Below are 15,442 nucleotides of genomic sequence, written 5' to 3' on the forward strand. Positions count from 1 at the left end.
GCGTCAGGTGATGCGCGTCCCCGACGTGTGGAATGAAGGCGGTGCGTCTTTTCCCTCCCTCCTATTCCGAGGATCACCAGTATTACAGGCGGGCTTTTGTAGTTGTTTTTGAACTATTATACTTGTAAAAATAACTGTTAGCGCCATTGCAGTTCACATATATATATCCGAATTCTAATAACTGACAATCGTAAACCGATTTACAGTAGAACGAGGGCCTGCTTCCTCTCAGCAGTAGAGGCCATCATGAAGCTGACGGACAATGTGCTGCGGAGCTTCAGGGTGGCTAAGGTGTTCCGAGAAAACTCAGACAAAATTAATTGTTTCGACTTCAGTTCAAACGGAGAAACGATTATTTCCAGCAGCGACGACGATTCCCTAGTCTTGTACGACTGCCAAGAGGGAAAGTAAGAGCCGTTTCTCTTTATTTTTGCTCTATTGTTTTTGACGTGAGGTACATGCTAAGCTAGCTAGCTAGCGGGCCTGGTACGATAATGCTCCGCAGCGATGTTGTGAAGACAACATGTTAAATGTCTGTATTTGCATGCAGTTTGAAATCCTAAATTGATTCTGATCGGTAACCTATTTATTAGGGTTATTATTTAGTTAATATTTATATGATATCAAGCCATCGTATTGTTGAAAAAGGCTACGAATTAATTTTTAAATTACGTGCCGTTACGTTGCATAGAGTAGCAATCTTGACCCGTTTGAGTTTATTGCAATCCCTATTGGTTGATATGGGCTGCTTCTAACATATTATTTACTTACACGAATTATCAGTTAAATTGAGTAATGAGCTTAATATTTCTGAATCAATGAGTTGATGCCCAGAAAAATAAATTGACACCCACATTTGGAGCTTTACTTATCTATTAGTATTTACAATAATCATTAAGTGGGGTCAAGAATGTTGATCAGCAGTCCAAAAAAAACGACTGTCTTTGAATTTGGGCTGGAACTTTGATGTGCTGCATCTGCAAGGATTCATTTAATACCAGTCAATGATCTAATGCTTTCTTTTTTACTCTCATCTCTGATTTATGGCAGACCCAAGAGGACCCTCTACAGCAAAAAATATGGAGTGGATTTGATCAGATACACACATGCTGCAAACACTGTGGTCTACAGTTCCAACAAAATTGATGGTATGTTGATGCTCAAGCCTCGAGGACTTGTTTGTAGTTTTTGTAGCATGAGTATCTGTTATGTTGTGTCATGTGATATTGTTGCTGTAATTGAAGAATGCCAAACGTTTCTGTTTTGCAAATACTAAATGAATTATTGTACTCTAGTTATAATGTGAAATGTGTGTTCATAACTACTGGGGAAACTGTTTTGTTGACTACACCGGAAATGTTGTTTTTGAAAAGCTAACCATCATGAAATGCTGATTAAAACAGAGTATTGTGTTGCATAAAACATTTTGGAAATGATCATGTCTTTCCTATTCGAATACATTTGACTTTTGGACCTATCATCGCTCTGCGGTTATTGCAAACAACCACCCGCGTGCCACCCTACTCACTTTGGTCTGAGGTAGTTGTTTGTACAGTTTGAGGGTCTGTGATTCTGCCCCATACAGGAGCTAACTGTACAACTGACTGCCTTGCCCACGGTTGAGTCTACTCATCATCCTCAGAGCCTGTAACCCACTTCCTGTTTGGATCACGGCCTAATTGTTGCGGCTGTTGGTCAAGTTGGATGTTTGCATTGTCATTTTTAACTTGTGTTAATATTTGTTAAGATACAATCCGGTACCTGTCCCTTCATGACAACAAATACATCCGCTACTTTCCTGGGCATAACAAAAGGTGAGGACTAGATTTACAAAGATGTGTTGAATTGATGTTAGGAGTTTGAATTTCCTCTTTTCTCACGTGTTTCTCTTTTCTTGTGTGTAACCAGAGTGACCTCGCTCTCCATGTCTCCTGTGGACGACACATTTATTTCTGGTTCGTTAGATAAAACAATCAGACTGTGGGATTTGCGGTCACCTAACTGCCAGGTGAGAATCTTTTTATTGTAGCATCCACCCTGTTCAACTAATATGTAATATTAAATTGTTTAGGCTGGAAAAAGTTGATATTGACCTGCTCTTTTCATCTTTTAATTTCAGGGCCTGATGCACCTCCAGGGGAAGCCAGTGTGCTCGTTTGATCCAGAGGGTCTTATTTTTGCTGCCGGAATAAATTCAGAGATGGTTAAACTTTATGATCTGCGGTCGTTTGACAAGGTAAGAAGTGTTTGTGTGACAGAGACTTACCATAATGTAATACTTGATATTTAGCTTTATTTTTAAAGGAGCTAAACATATTTATGATATCTCTTGTCCACAGGGTCCTTTTGCAACCTTCAAGCTTCAGTATGACCGAACGTGCGAGTGGACGGGACTCAAATTTAGCAATGACGGGAAACTCATTCTTCTTTCTACAAATGGTGGAGCTCTTCGTGTCTTAGATGCTTTTAAGGGTGCTATTATACATTCCTTTGGGGTAAGACACATCTCATTGATACACATAGTGTCTGAAAACACTTACCACTTAAAAGTAAAAAAAAAATGTAAACAGAATCCACATCTCAATCACACACTTGCACAGTGTGTCTGTTTTTAAATTCAAAGCATCTGGAAAACCCTCACATGGTCAATCACATACATTACTGACCGTTTATGTTTTTAAGAAATGATGAGGATCATTAAACTTCCTACCAGTTGTTTGCTGTTCTGATGTGCACATAATCATTTCTAATAGATGAATGTTCGTTCACCCACAGGGCTACAACAACAATAAATGTGTAGCGCTGGAGGCATCGTTCACGCCGGATTCTCAGTTTGTAATGATTGGTAAGTTCCCCATTTCCTCTGGACAAGGTCAAATAGCATTATAACAATCATAAAAAGCCTCAGGAGAGGAAAGTACCCCAAAGAAATACTGTGGGCTGTGGTCACGTTTTCATAAAATATATTTTTCTTTTGTTCATATATATTTTTAGGCTCTGAGGACGGAAAGATCCACGTGTGGAATGCAGAGAGCGGCATGAAGGTGGCTTTATTAGACGGGAAGCACACGGGGCCCATCACCTGCCTGCAGTTCAACCCAAAGTTCATGACGTTTGCAAGTGCCTGCTCCAACATGGTGAGTGAGTGTGGAGGAAAGAGTGTAACTGTTGAAGATTCCAGAACCTTTGTAGATGCAATACATGGAGAATGTAGTCAATATAAAATGGTGTCACTACACTGAGCATCTCATGGACTTAATCATCTTGTTCTTAGTAACATTAATATAAAATGTACTTATGTTTTGTAACATCCTTAAAGCTCATAATTACTGTTGTGTACATAAAACAAATGTATTCAGTACTATATAATGTTTGCTTTCACCTTTTTATTTTGTAACTGTCACTTTATCATTCTCTTTCAATTTGAATAGTGTCATTTTATCCTTGTGTCATTTAAAATGATTTCATCTTTTTACGATTAGTACTCCCACCGGCAACTGGTGCTTTCATTACCGCTGACCCTCTGAACCTACATATGACTAATAAAACTTGACCTCCAAACTAAATCTGTACACGCGTGATAGAACTGTGTGACTTTGAGAGCGTCATGACTTTCAATCTTTGTCTCAGGAAAATGGAGAGAGCTAAATACTTTTTTGGAAAACTGAGAAACCTCGTATTTTTTGATTCGCCACATAAAATCACCAGCAAACACAAAGCGGTTCTGATGTGACGATACATTTTAAAAACGTTTTCTTCTTTCAGGCGTTCTGGCTCCCGACCATCGATGACTGATGAAGGCAAAGTGAAGGCTTCTGTTGGAGGCCAGAGACCGAGCGAGCAGCAGGGGTCAGCACAGCCAGCACGGTGTACATTTCACAGGAAGTGCTGTCTGTTCAATACAATTTGTAAATAAGTTCACAGAAATAGATCAGTTGTCTATTCTTTTTTTTATATTTTATATTTAACATTAAACTGTTTCTTTGTAAGATTTTGGGTTTGTCTTTTTCATTGCTGTGTTGTTGTTGTTGTGGTGTGTGTGTTACACAGGTCAGAGAGAGTCCAGTGTTACCAGAAGTAATTGATCTTATTGAGCCACTGACTCAAAGAAAAGAAAATGTAATTAAATATGTTTTGTATTTTTGTCCTGATTCACTTTGGTATCGGTTTAGATAGTCAGATTAAAAAAAAAAAAAATGGTTGACACATGAACAGGAAATAGTGAATTACTATAAATGTCGATGCTATTTAAATTACAATCTTACAACACTTTTGAAAAGTACATATTGTTTTTTCTTTCGTAAAATATTTATTCAAGCATTAAATCTGTTTGTTTGATAAGTCTTATGAGTTCCAGTTGTGAGATTACTTTTTTTTCAGCTTGAGTTCACAGTTAATGTGTATAGCCTTATTTTTCTAGGAGTTACTAGGAAGTTAGTTTTAGATTTGTGGATCAGAGATTGTAAAAAACTGTCACCATGTTCACATGATTTACACCGGAAAAACATCTTACACAATCTGTTGACTATCAAGGTTGCTATGCGTATAGTAAACTGAGATTGACAAAGGTAAATATGTTGGGTAAACTTTCCAAAACAGTATGCTCCTCTTGAAATAAAACCAAGCATCTCCTCTTTTAGATGTTTTCCTTCTCATCCTAAATCATTGTGATTTCTAAATCATAAACCACAGAAAGCCTCCGACATAACACGTACTGTGGGGGAAACTTCTGTGTAGCAATGCCGGAGTCACCGACTCAGGAAGGAGACACGGGGAAAGCTGGAGCTTTGATGTCAAACACTGATGGTTTATTTAGGAGCTTCGGCCGGAGAATTCACAAAACAAGAGCTAGAGGATCTGACTTCACGGTAGAGTTGCCAGGTAAATTCTGAAGAACTCTACCCCAGACCCATGTATTTAGCTAGTTCAGAGAGAATCATCAACATTGTGTGCATAACAAGATAGAATCATAACACCTCTATCAGCTGACGCCAACAGGCAGGAACAGGGAGACAAAACACTGAGCACAGCAGCCAAGGTTACAGGTGCGTGTGCTCAGTCAGGTCAGAACTGATAAACTGGGTCAAAGTTATGGGCCTTGGGAAATATTTCCCCAACAAGTACTATCTTACCAAACACTTGCTCGTGATAATACTTCTTGGCACGGAGGTAATTAGGTCTGCAGGTCAAAGTGACTTCCTACAGGTCCTGCTGAGTGGGGGATGGGTGTGAGTGTCACAGACTAGGACCCGGGGCTGGACACTCAGTCATTGGGAGCTAAATTTGGGAGAGAGGTGATCAGGTTCCAGGTCTGTGCACATGATACCGTCCTACTTACTTGAGCGATGCCCCTTCTCACACAAACACACTCTCAACAAGAGCAGACACACTCGGCGAACCTCTTTTTCAGAACGGAATTTAGTCTGATCATCTGAAGTAAATAACTTTTTTTAACAGGCTTCCCTTTTTGGAGTTCAGTGTCTCTTGACTGGACTGAATATTTGGGCCTGGTGCTGTGGAGCTCCAGTCCTTTGAGTTGCTTTTTCCTCACCCGTCTTTCAACACCCGTACTCTAGTGCTTGGTGGGAGGAAGACACCGCTGACCCGAGATGTTCCTCGCACTAGTGGTGACGCCAGAGCTGAGGGAGTTTCTGACCAGAGCGAGAGGTGGAGCACTCCGCCTCCTCAAGGTGTGCATCCAAGACGGTGAGTGAGTCTCAGAGCAGCAGGCGACATGGAGATGAGTTGACCCTCAGTGTGAAGAGTGAGATAGCAGATAGGTCATTCATGGTGGTAGTTTTTTTTGTTTTGGAAAGATTTTTTTGATTTCTTGTAGGTGGATTACTTTGAAACTGTGAAAAAAAACATGTGACACAATGTGCTGAGCAACTTTCCAGAGCTTTCAAATTACAAATTGACACTCAACAAATCACTGTCATCTGGAAAAAGAAGTTATTTATGCAAGTAGTGATTGTCCATGATTGATTGCTTTTAGTTATTATCAGACGAAGAAACTAAGGTGGTCAAAGGATAACATGTTACATTAACACTCATCATGGTCCCAAGATGTTAGCAGACAAAGAAGACACAACAAATCACACAATCCCAGAATCTAAAAACATGTCACAACGATTTAAGAAACAACAATACAAAAAACTAAAAGAAGGACAGTTAAATTCATTGTTAATTAATATCATTAACCATTTGTCTTGCAATTTCTAGAAATATCTGCTCGTGTCAACTTATCACACATTGTTGCCTCTGTGTGGACAAAAAGCAAAGACAGCATGAAAATGTAAACATAGTTTTATGTAAGAGTAATACACACATTGGTTTTACTCTGTTATCCCTTTGATAATTTGGTGACCCCTCAGATTTTCTTGGGACCCTTCAGGGGTCCCACCAACAACTTTATACTATAAATTAAAACATGTCTGTAGTGACCTCGAGTGGCTCAAAAGGCAAAGTCAAGTTTTCCCTTTTTCATGAGCTGCAAACTTTTCTTAAACTATAGACCTATGGTTCCCAAAAAGAAAAAAACATATTTAACATCTGTATTGACTAATGTAACCTATCGGTCAAACATCTTTATTATCATGCAAATCATGAGAAGCCTAAGAATCATTTTATAACTGTTATATTTTGTTTATGTAAAGATGGAATGAAGGTATCCAATGTATGTATGGCTTCATATAAATGAGGTCACGAAACAAAAACAAAGTTGCTTAACCGGAGTTACAGACCGTATCTAACTGGTAGGAGAATAGTGGAGGCGTGTGAAAACAGACATTCAGAGTGTCAGCTGAGCAGTGAGAAATGATCATTGAGGCAATAGGTCTCATGGCAGCTTATGGATGAGGACTGATATGTTCGTGAGATGTTTATATCTTGTTTTGGTATGTGACACTGTAATCTGATTCATGGCAGACACATTCTGGGGCTATCTTTGTGGACTGTGCCTCCCATATCAAATATGTGTCCTCATATTTTGAAGTATTGATGTCAACAGATATGAGTTTGCTGCTATAGAGACAGCCCGTCTCGTGGCAAAAAGAGTGACAGGCCTCCTTCACTTTCTTACTGAAGCACTGGGATCTTTCCAGGCGTCACTCGACTATTTTGAGCGACACGTGACGTAACTTGGTTGCTTGCTGCTGCCAGCTGACACTCATGTTCGTTCCACTTTTAAAAGAGAAACAAGGTCCATCTGGTTGATTTTTATCACAGCTGGTACGCGACTCGGACAAAAAGTCCTCTGATAGCTTATGACTGTATAACCTTGTTTTAAACTTGAAGTTAGAAACACTTCACAAGTCATGTGTTTACATTCAGTTAAATACTGACATGGACCAATAAAGATTGAGCGTATGGCTGAGCAGGAATGTGTTGTGGCTCAGAATAGAAATGAGCCCCAAGAGACAGTCAGGAAATCCCCCCGCACCCCACAAGGACAGCATTTAGGTGTATGATTCGTGATTTCCAAGCCTAGAGTTCATGTTAAAAACTCATCCTGACAAAGCAGTCAGACATTGATCAGTGACCTTATTCCACCACAGGGTGAGGGTCACCACATGAAATAACAATGTGGACTCTCAGCAGGTTTTCAGATGTTATCAGTTTAGACTTGAGGTAGTGACAAATGATACGTGTTTGTTTCTGATGGAACAGGGGGCTGAAACAGTCAGTCCGAAAATATGTTCATAATCAACCAAAAATGCCAAACTTGTTTCAGGTTCCAGCTCCTCTAATGTGAAGATGTGCTTTTGTCAGTGTTATGGCACAGTGTACTGAACACTGTAAACTGGAATTTTGGTCCGACATAAAAATGATATTTGAAAGTATCACCTTTGACTTTGAAAAGTGAGCATTTTGACAATTTATAGAATAAGCCATTCATCTATTTATAAGAAACATAATCTGCAATTTAATCATGAATCAAAATCATTTTTGGTTGCAGTTCTGTTTTTTTCCTAAATAAAAGGATAAAGATTGACAAGGGCTACGTAGACAGTTTTGAGAGTTTGTTATTGTATTTGAATACCATCACATTAATATATGCTTAAGTTGGTTACTCTAAAATATGAATACTTCACTAAAAAAGTATATGGTTTGTTGAGATTATGTTTATTATCAAAAGTAAATGACTTAATTAAAGATTTTTAATTGTATTTGACCAAGTTAGTATGAATGTACATGTTCAACAAACAATGACAAATAACAATGACATTCTGTCTGAAATTATATATTAAATGGCTACATATTTAATTATCCTCCTACATGTAAATGATTATCGTCTGTGGCTGTACTGTCTGTGTCAATGTGCACAGGGCATGCTCCATATGGGGGGGTGAGGTATGTGATACGTTGTGGTCTGATTTTCAGAGCAGCTGGTGCTGGGGGCCTGCAGAGAGCCGGAAAAGAGCTGGGAGCAGGACTATGACCACTTCCTGCTTTCTCTCCTTTACGACCAGGAGCCCTGCTACATCCTGTACCGCCTCGACTCCCAGAATGCACAGGGCTACGAGTGGATCTTCATATCGTGGTCTCCTGATCAGTCTCCAGTATGTCGTTGAGCATATTTTTAATTCTGCACTAAATACTAAAGATGCATGCATACATTGCTGTTGATAAAGAAAGCCACAGATATACACACTTTAAGGAAATAGTTCTATAGAACAGCACCTCAGTCAAGCTGTGCTGAGACGGTTGTCGATCTTGTGTAACCATTAGCCAATCACCAACCAAGGTAACCCCCCCCCCCACACCTTATCACCTGAATCTCCTCCTAGAGCACCATTGGTTTATCACATTGGTGGCGTGGGGAGTGGCTCCTTATTTTTCATCTAAAGTAACAGACAGAGAATCAGCACTTTTGAAACAGGGCTGAAACAGAGGGGATTATGGGATGCTACAATGGGTGATCTGTTTGGTATTTCTAGCCAAACACTTCAGAGACATGTTTTGTATATATCTGAGACCTCTAATATATTGATGAAAAACAGTATGATAGGGGACCTTTAATGTACTTTGAAGTAGTTTACTTCAATATTTCATACTAAACCAAATTCAGGAGTAAAATGTTCACTTTTATTCCCTAGCATTATTTTAGACCAAGTTATTCGTTTGTTTGCAGATTTTGATCATTAATACAAAATATAAATCATCCAACCAACTATGGTGTATTACTGTAGATACCCACCTGCTGAGCAGTGCTGAGTTAGCTCTATATTTAACAGTTGAAAATAAAAACTGATGGACACAAAATAATGCATCCCTAATTATATTCCAGAAATATTACTTATATTATTTCAAATTAGCCCATGCTGCAAAATAAATACTTATACTTTTGTTATATTGATACTTTAGTTCTTTCACTAAGTAAGATTTTGATATGCTGGACTTTTACTTGTGACAGAGTATGTTTACACCTATCCTACCTTATGCTATCTGGATACTTCATCCACCCCTGAGTAATCTTTAGCAATTAATTGAGCAATTTTGTCTTTTCCCTTAGTGCAAACCATTTGAAAGCAACACTCACCAGCAACACACAGTATACACACAGTGCATATCTTTTCTCCTCCTTTGGCTGCAGGTGAAACAGAAGATGTTGTATGCTGCCACCCGTGCCACAGTAAAGAAGGAGTTTGGAGGTGGCCATGTGAAGTACGAGATGTTTGGCACAACCGAGGTCAGAAGTATTTGAAATTCTTCCTGATCTACTGTGACAGATTGTTTTTTAAAAGTGTAGCCTAATGATGTGTGGTGTTTGACTCTTGTTTGTTTCTTGTTGTGTTTTCAACACTAGGAGGACATTTGTTTGCTGGGATACCAGCGCCATGTGTCCTCCTGCTCAGGTCCTGCCCCGCTCACACTTGCTGAACAAGAGCTGCAGAGGATTAAAATCACAGAGGTGAGAGGTCGCCATACTCTCTGCAGTGTTGGCATTGTTTCACATGCCTTGTGTTCGTAATACATCCTCCTTTCTTTGAAGTGTAACACTTTGATGTGATTTTATTCTTTTCAGTGCCGGGTTAAACAGGTATGTTGATACAGTGTTATAAATTCACATTTGAGCTGGATGGGGAAAGACAAAGAGAACATATCCATTGTTTGTGATAAGTGGTCAATTTATATACGATATATACTATAAGGTAAGTCATAAAGGAAATGTGAGGCTATGTTATCCAATGAAATATTTGCTTAATTAAGACGCTTGAAGAGATAGTCAACTATTTTGTGTGTGTGCGTGTGTGTGTTTGCTGCCCCCTGCAGGTGAAGACAGAGATCAGCGTGGAGAGTAAGCACCAGACACTTCAGGGTCTAGTTTTCCCTCTGCAGGAGACTGCCAAAAGAGCCCTGCAGCAACTTTCCCAAAAACGCATCAACTACATTCAACTGGTGAGCCGTAGGGATTAGTTCAAGAGTATGAAAATGAGCTACCTCGTAAAAAAGCCAGTGGCATTTTTCCAGTTTAAAAAAAAGTTATCATCAGGAGCAATTAATTCCCCCGTGCTTCTGTGGTTGTATTCTAAGAAACACATCCTGTACACTGTGCATTATTTATGTGTTCCAGAGGTTGGATGTACAGAAGGAGACAATCGAGCTGGTCCACTCCAACCCGACAGAAACTCGTGAATTGCCCCACAGAGTTCCCAAAGACACTCCCAGATATCACTTCTTCCTTTATAAGCACTCTCACGAAGGAGACTACCTGGAATCTGTTGGTATGTCACTGATTTCCTGAAAATCCTCTGCTATTCACATCTGTTTCAATATGTACACGCAGGCACGATTAGGTTATGTACACCTGGACTGCAGATGCTCAGAGAGAGTGCAAGAGTACATGCCTTCATCCGCATCAGTGGTTCCCAACTGTTTTGCCTAGTTGACGCCTTAAAATAAAGCAACAGTTACTTGTAAATTGCATGACAGAAAATAGCTGCTGTGAGCATTTCAACTGAATATCGATTTTTCCTGCTCTATTTATTTACCTTGATGAATTTGTGTAGGCCTTGGGAGGTGAAATAGTCTGTATTTACAAGAATAAAACCAGACTTTAGGGACACATTTGATGTAAAATAAATTCATTTTAAACCATGCAGATCTTAGGTACCTCTTTTGGGTGTTTGTTCCCTGATCCACATCAACATAACATATTCAAAAATATTTTGTCTTTTTTTCCTGCATGCAGTGTTCATATACTCCATGCCAGGATACAGCTGTAGCATTAAGGAGCGGATGTTGTATTCAAGCTGCAAGAGTCGACTACTGGAGGACGTGGAGAAAGATTACCATTTGGAAGTTGCTAAAAAGGTAACAAAGGGATACAACGATCATTTAAGACAGTTTAATGCATGGTTGTAGTATCCATTATAACAGTCTGGTCATGTTCTCTGAAATATTTTCATTAAAAAACGAAATGAAAAAAAGATATTCAGTGTTTCTCCTCCAGAGTTGTTGTCTTAGCCCTGTGAAAGGCTTTGAAAGACACTCAGATTTGAAGACAGAATTTACAGTTGAACTGAATTGTTGATATATAAATAATAAAACAAATAAGGAGGGGATGGTTGCATTAGGGGATTAGAAACCATGACCTCAGCATTTCTTAAATCCTGGTTTCAGTCCTGGTTGTATTCACTACCTTTAAATGTAATTGATGTTCATACTAAACACTGAGTACTCATTCACCTGCATGCTTGTTTCCATTGTTCTGCCTCTTGTGCAGTTGGAGATCGATGACGGAGACGAACTGACTGAGGACTTCCTGTATGACGAGGTCCATCCCAAGCAGCATGCTCACAAACAGGCCTTCGCTAAGCCCCGCGGCCCGGCAGGAAAAAGGGGACACAAGCGCCTCATTAAGGGGACAGGAGGCACCCTACAGAACAGTTAGAGGCGGACCCCTTCCTCCCCATAGTCCCCAGACCCGCTAACACCCATAGGCCCAGAGGAACGAGCACAGTGGTGGACTTCCTCTGCTGCTTGTGTACAACACTTGTGCTTTATAAATATGTTTTTGATGATACAATAATGGTCAAATATATGTCTCTCCCACAGACATATCAAGTCTTATAAAGACAAACTATAGATAACATGTGTAAGAAAACATGACTCAAATCCCTAATAAAAAAACAATCAGGCTACACACTGACAGATTAGCTTGTTGTTGTATAGCTAATCTGTCTGGTTCTTTCATACGTCAAAAATTGATTTCTGCCGTTTACAACATACAGATTACAAGTTTTGTATCAGCAATGTTTGTATGAGAATATGAAAGGAAATTCCAAATAAATGTTGTTTATACTGTGATATTAGACCTTCTTGATACAAATGTGTGTGTTATTATTCAGCATGCAATGTTTAACCCTAAATATATATAAATATATATATATATATATATATATATATATATATATATATATAACACTGAGTTAAATCTTTAAACTAACATCTGTCTTGATCATAACAAACAGATGTATATTTTTCGTTTTCACATTTGAACCCTTTAAGTTCTATTTTGTTTACATATTGCCACGGATAGCAACAACACTGACATTATACAGCAGCAATAGGTGGAAACCATGAACAAAATCATTTGTTTTTCCCACAGGGAAAACATGATAAAGCCGTTTTAAAATACCATTTTGAAGCCAGTGCTCTATATTGAAATACATACAAGTGCATAGGTACATGCTGTAATGGCATGGTCAACAAATGTCTTTTTTAACGGGACATTTCTGTCCTTAGTCCCGGAGTGTATTTAGCTTCACAGTTCATTATAGACTTATTGGAGCTGTGGTTGCTGTGGCTGTTTTTGCACAAAAACTGAAGCCACATTAGAAACATGGAAACCTAATGCATTAACTTGGCCAACATTATTGTAAAATTAAAAAGCCGTAACTATTCCAAGAAAGGCACAAGGGTTAATCCATGGACTTTGTGTTGTTTGTGGCCTAAATCTCAAAGAATAGGAGTTTTAAATTAGACGAACAGTCGTGAGCCACCAAGGGGACAGCCCTCTGGTCATGGCAGTGAGACTGCAGTCTTTGAAACGCTGCACCGTGTTGATTTAACAACATCAGCAGGAGTTCTGGCTAATGTGGCCTCAGAATACAAAAACAATGCGCAACTCTGCCCGTGTCAAACGACGAAAGGTCAATAGTTACAAAATCACTTTTCAGGGCTCTTTTAATGCAGACACTCTTTTTCAATTTGTTTTTTTTAAATCTTCACAATCGGTGTAGATGCTGCATACTTCTTCAACATGCTTCTGCAAAACCTCTGAGGAACTGGACACACTCTTGTAGTCTGCCACTAATGAGTGCACACAGAGCAGAGGGGAGGCTCTCTCAGGCTGTTAGTCAACTAATTGGTCATAAAGGCTCTTGGTTGACTAAGAAATCTTAAGCTGATTAGATGTGTATATGCTTTTATTTTGAGGGGTGCTCACATGCTCACAATCACGTTATGATCAGGCATTATAACTACCAGGTCAACCGCCTATAGTTTATGATTTGATAATTAGCACTGAACACAACTGCTACAGGCACTAATACAGGCCGATGAGTTTCATTTGATTAATACTGATTTTATAAACTAAAATAATGGACATAGTCAACTTTTGGCTTCATGGTTGTTCTGTATGTAAAGTAAGGATAACACAAAAAGCTGTTAAATACATCTTTAGGGATGATGACTTTTACTACTAGCTTTCATAACTTTTAACAACCCAATATTAGTTCAAATGTTTCAATCTGGAATAAAGTGATGGACAAACTAATTTCCATTGCTATCACCTCCTAGAGCAAAGCTGCAACTAGGGCAAAAATACCACTGTCAATCTGTTTATTGTTCATTGTGTAGTATACTGTCGTTATCACATTTATTTACAAATGAAAGTAACCAAATTATAGTTACAATTGTTGGACGACAACAAGCCTTTTGTTCTGATCCCCGTGAACAAAGCTCTGCTGATGAATAAAGTTTTCTCTCAATAACCAGCAGATGGATTTATGTTGCTGATTCCAGGCCATTAAAGCTTTTCTCAGAAATACTCTGGATAAAGGCCCTTTTTTCGCTCCATGTTGGAAGAGACAAACAGTTATTCCTTTGTGTCTCAAACATCTTATCAATTCTTAGAACATTCTCGATATGTTAAAAAATTGAGTAAGCTTCAGGAATTTCTTGAACAACCCAAACTATTTTTCTAAATCTTTTGAGGAATATTTTATTAGGTAGGGTTTAGTCGACATCACTGTTCAGACAAAATATCTTCATATACGAACAATGAAAACCAAAAAATGTGAATTACTAGATTTTGAACACAAGTAACAATATTAAATTGTTGTTATAGGAACACAAATGATTTGCTTTTTCTGTATATTATCCGTGCTTTTTTAGCTGCAAGAGAATTCCAATGGTTTTTGCTGTATGTAGCCTTCAACAACACACAATCTTTCTGAAGCCTCAATATCTCTGCAGTGATACACAATGCATTGTGCTGCTGCACCTGAACAAAGATAGAGGTTTTTCTGAAACCAAATGAATGCTGTATACTTACTGTTTCCAGAAAACTTGCCCGGTTTAATCTTATTACCAAGATGGGGAAAAGCACAATTACTAGAATTCACTCGACAAAGTATAACAATAAAATATCAGACAAGCAACATACTTTATTTCCGGTTTAATGGGCCTCTAATCACGTCATAACCGAATAATCACCACATAAAAAACAGTTTTTGCCTTTCTTTGTCTTCTTCTAAAACGACTGTCAGGATAGTGTAACAGAAATTATGCAAATCCCAGAATAGGGTTTTGTAATCTGAAAATAGTAAAAAGGGAAGCTCTGCATACTCAGGTGCAGCTCAAGTAAACATAGGAAATATAGTTCACAATTGTCCAAACAAGAGCTGAAACAATTGGTCAATTTCTCCATTAGCTCAACAACTGATAATAAATCTAAATCCTTTTATTTACGTGTTTACATGGTCAATTTAGAACCACCCCCCCCCCCCCCCCCCCACTATCCTGGTTTCCATCATTATTTATTATTCTCCCTGAGTTTTAATTTCCCTCTTTTATTTGTTATAACTCATAAACCATCCTCGTTACAAAACATACAAACCCTAATCTAACATGACATGTCACAAAGACCAGCAACTAACTTTCCTCAAAAAACCAGACAAGTCAAAATTAGACCTCAGTCACAGTGTTAACATCGAGCTGAAGGTTAATACAGTATGTTCCTTTCATCTTCAAATTCTTGGTAGTTTCTCTGCCTTCCCAGCACAATGTTCTCCAATTACCAACTGTCCCTGGAGTCTCTGTGCTCCTAAAATATGCTTTTTCATATCATACACTTTAGGACAACGTTCAGTTTGAAATGCTTTGTATATAACATTCAAACATGTACATCTTCCTTTATGAGGAAGGTCGTTTC

General features: G+C 38.6%; 2 protein-coding genes across 5 annotated transcripts; both read left to right on the forward strand.

Moving 5' to 3' along the window:
- wdr82 (WD repeat domain 82) lies at nt 1-4,344 on the forward strand. Its single transcript, XM_034219000.1, has 9 exons — nt 1-407; nt 1,051-1,148; nt 1,748-1,814; nt 1,909-2,008; nt 2,120-2,236; nt 2,340-2,495; nt 2,776-2,845; nt 2,995-3,137; nt 3,766-4,344. The coding sequence occupies exons 1-9, from the start codon at nt 247-249 to the stop codon at nt 3,793-3,795; spliced, it is 942 nt and encodes a 313-aa protein (XP_034074891.1). The 5' UTR covers nt 1-246; the 3' UTR covers nt 3,796-4,344.
- Nucleotides 4,345-5,254: 910 nt separating this feature from the next.
- On the forward strand, nt 5,255-12,317 carry LOC117548056 (twinfilin-2). 4 transcript variants are annotated; one of them, XM_034218996.1, is made up of 10 exons: nt 5,255-5,436; nt 5,577-5,706; nt 8,383-8,561; nt 9,596-9,691; nt 9,809-9,913; nt 10,028-10,042; nt 10,276-10,401; nt 10,577-10,727; nt 11,195-11,316; nt 11,729-12,317. In XM_034218996.1, the coding sequence occupies exons 2-10, from the start codon at nt 5,610-5,612 to the stop codon at nt 11,894-11,896; spliced, it is 1,059 nt and encodes a 352-aa protein (XP_034074887.1). In that variant the 5' UTR covers nt 5,255-5,436; nt 5,577-5,609; the 3' UTR covers nt 11,897-12,317. The 4 variants fall into 4 exon arrangements, with proteins under 4 accessions (XP_034074887.1, XP_034074886.1, XP_034074890.1 ...); XM_034218995.1 differs by having other exon boundaries at nt 5,255-5,706; XM_034218999.1 differs by lacking the exon at nt 10,028-10,042 and having other exon boundaries at nt 5,255-5,706; nt 9,809-9,920; nt 10,223-10,401.
- The last annotated feature ends 3,125 nt before the right edge of the window (nt 12,318-15,442 follow it).

This window comes from Gymnodraco acuticeps, unplaced genomic scaffold, assembly GCF_902827175.1.
Source record: "Gymnodraco acuticeps unplaced genomic scaffold, fGymAcu1.1, whole genome shotgun sequence".
Lineage (NCBI taxonomy): Eukaryota > Metazoa > Chordata > Actinopteri > Perciformes > Bathydraconidae > Gymnodraco > Gymnodraco acuticeps.

Excerpts from the sequence above, each read along its gene's own strand:
- LOC117548056 (XM_034218999.1), top strand. The coding sequence starts at position 5,610 with ATGTTCCTCGCACTAGTGGTGACGCCAGAGCTGAGGGAGTTTCTGACC. Across the intron at positions 5,707-8,382 it reads CAAGGTGTGCATCCAAGACG|AGCAGCTGGTGCTGGGGGCC; the intron begins GTGAGTGAGTCT and ends TCTGATTTTCAG. Across the intron at positions 11,317-11,728 it reads ATTTGGAAGTTGCTAAAAAG|TTGGAGATCGATGACGGAGA; the intron begins GTAACAAAGGGA and ends CCTCTTGTGCAG.
- wdr82 (XM_034219000.1), top strand. The coding sequence starts at position 247 with ATGAAGCTGACGGACAATGTGCTGCGGAGCTTCAGGGTGGCTAAGGTG. Across the intron at positions 1,815-1,908 it reads TTTCCTGGGCATAACAAAAG|AGTGACCTCGCTCTCCATGT; the intron begins GTGAGGACTAGA and ends GTGTGTAACCAG. Across the intron at positions 2,237-2,339 it reads ATCTGCGGTCGTTTGACAAG|GGTCCTTTTGCAACCTTCAA; the intron begins GTAAGAAGTGTT and ends TCTTGTCCACAG.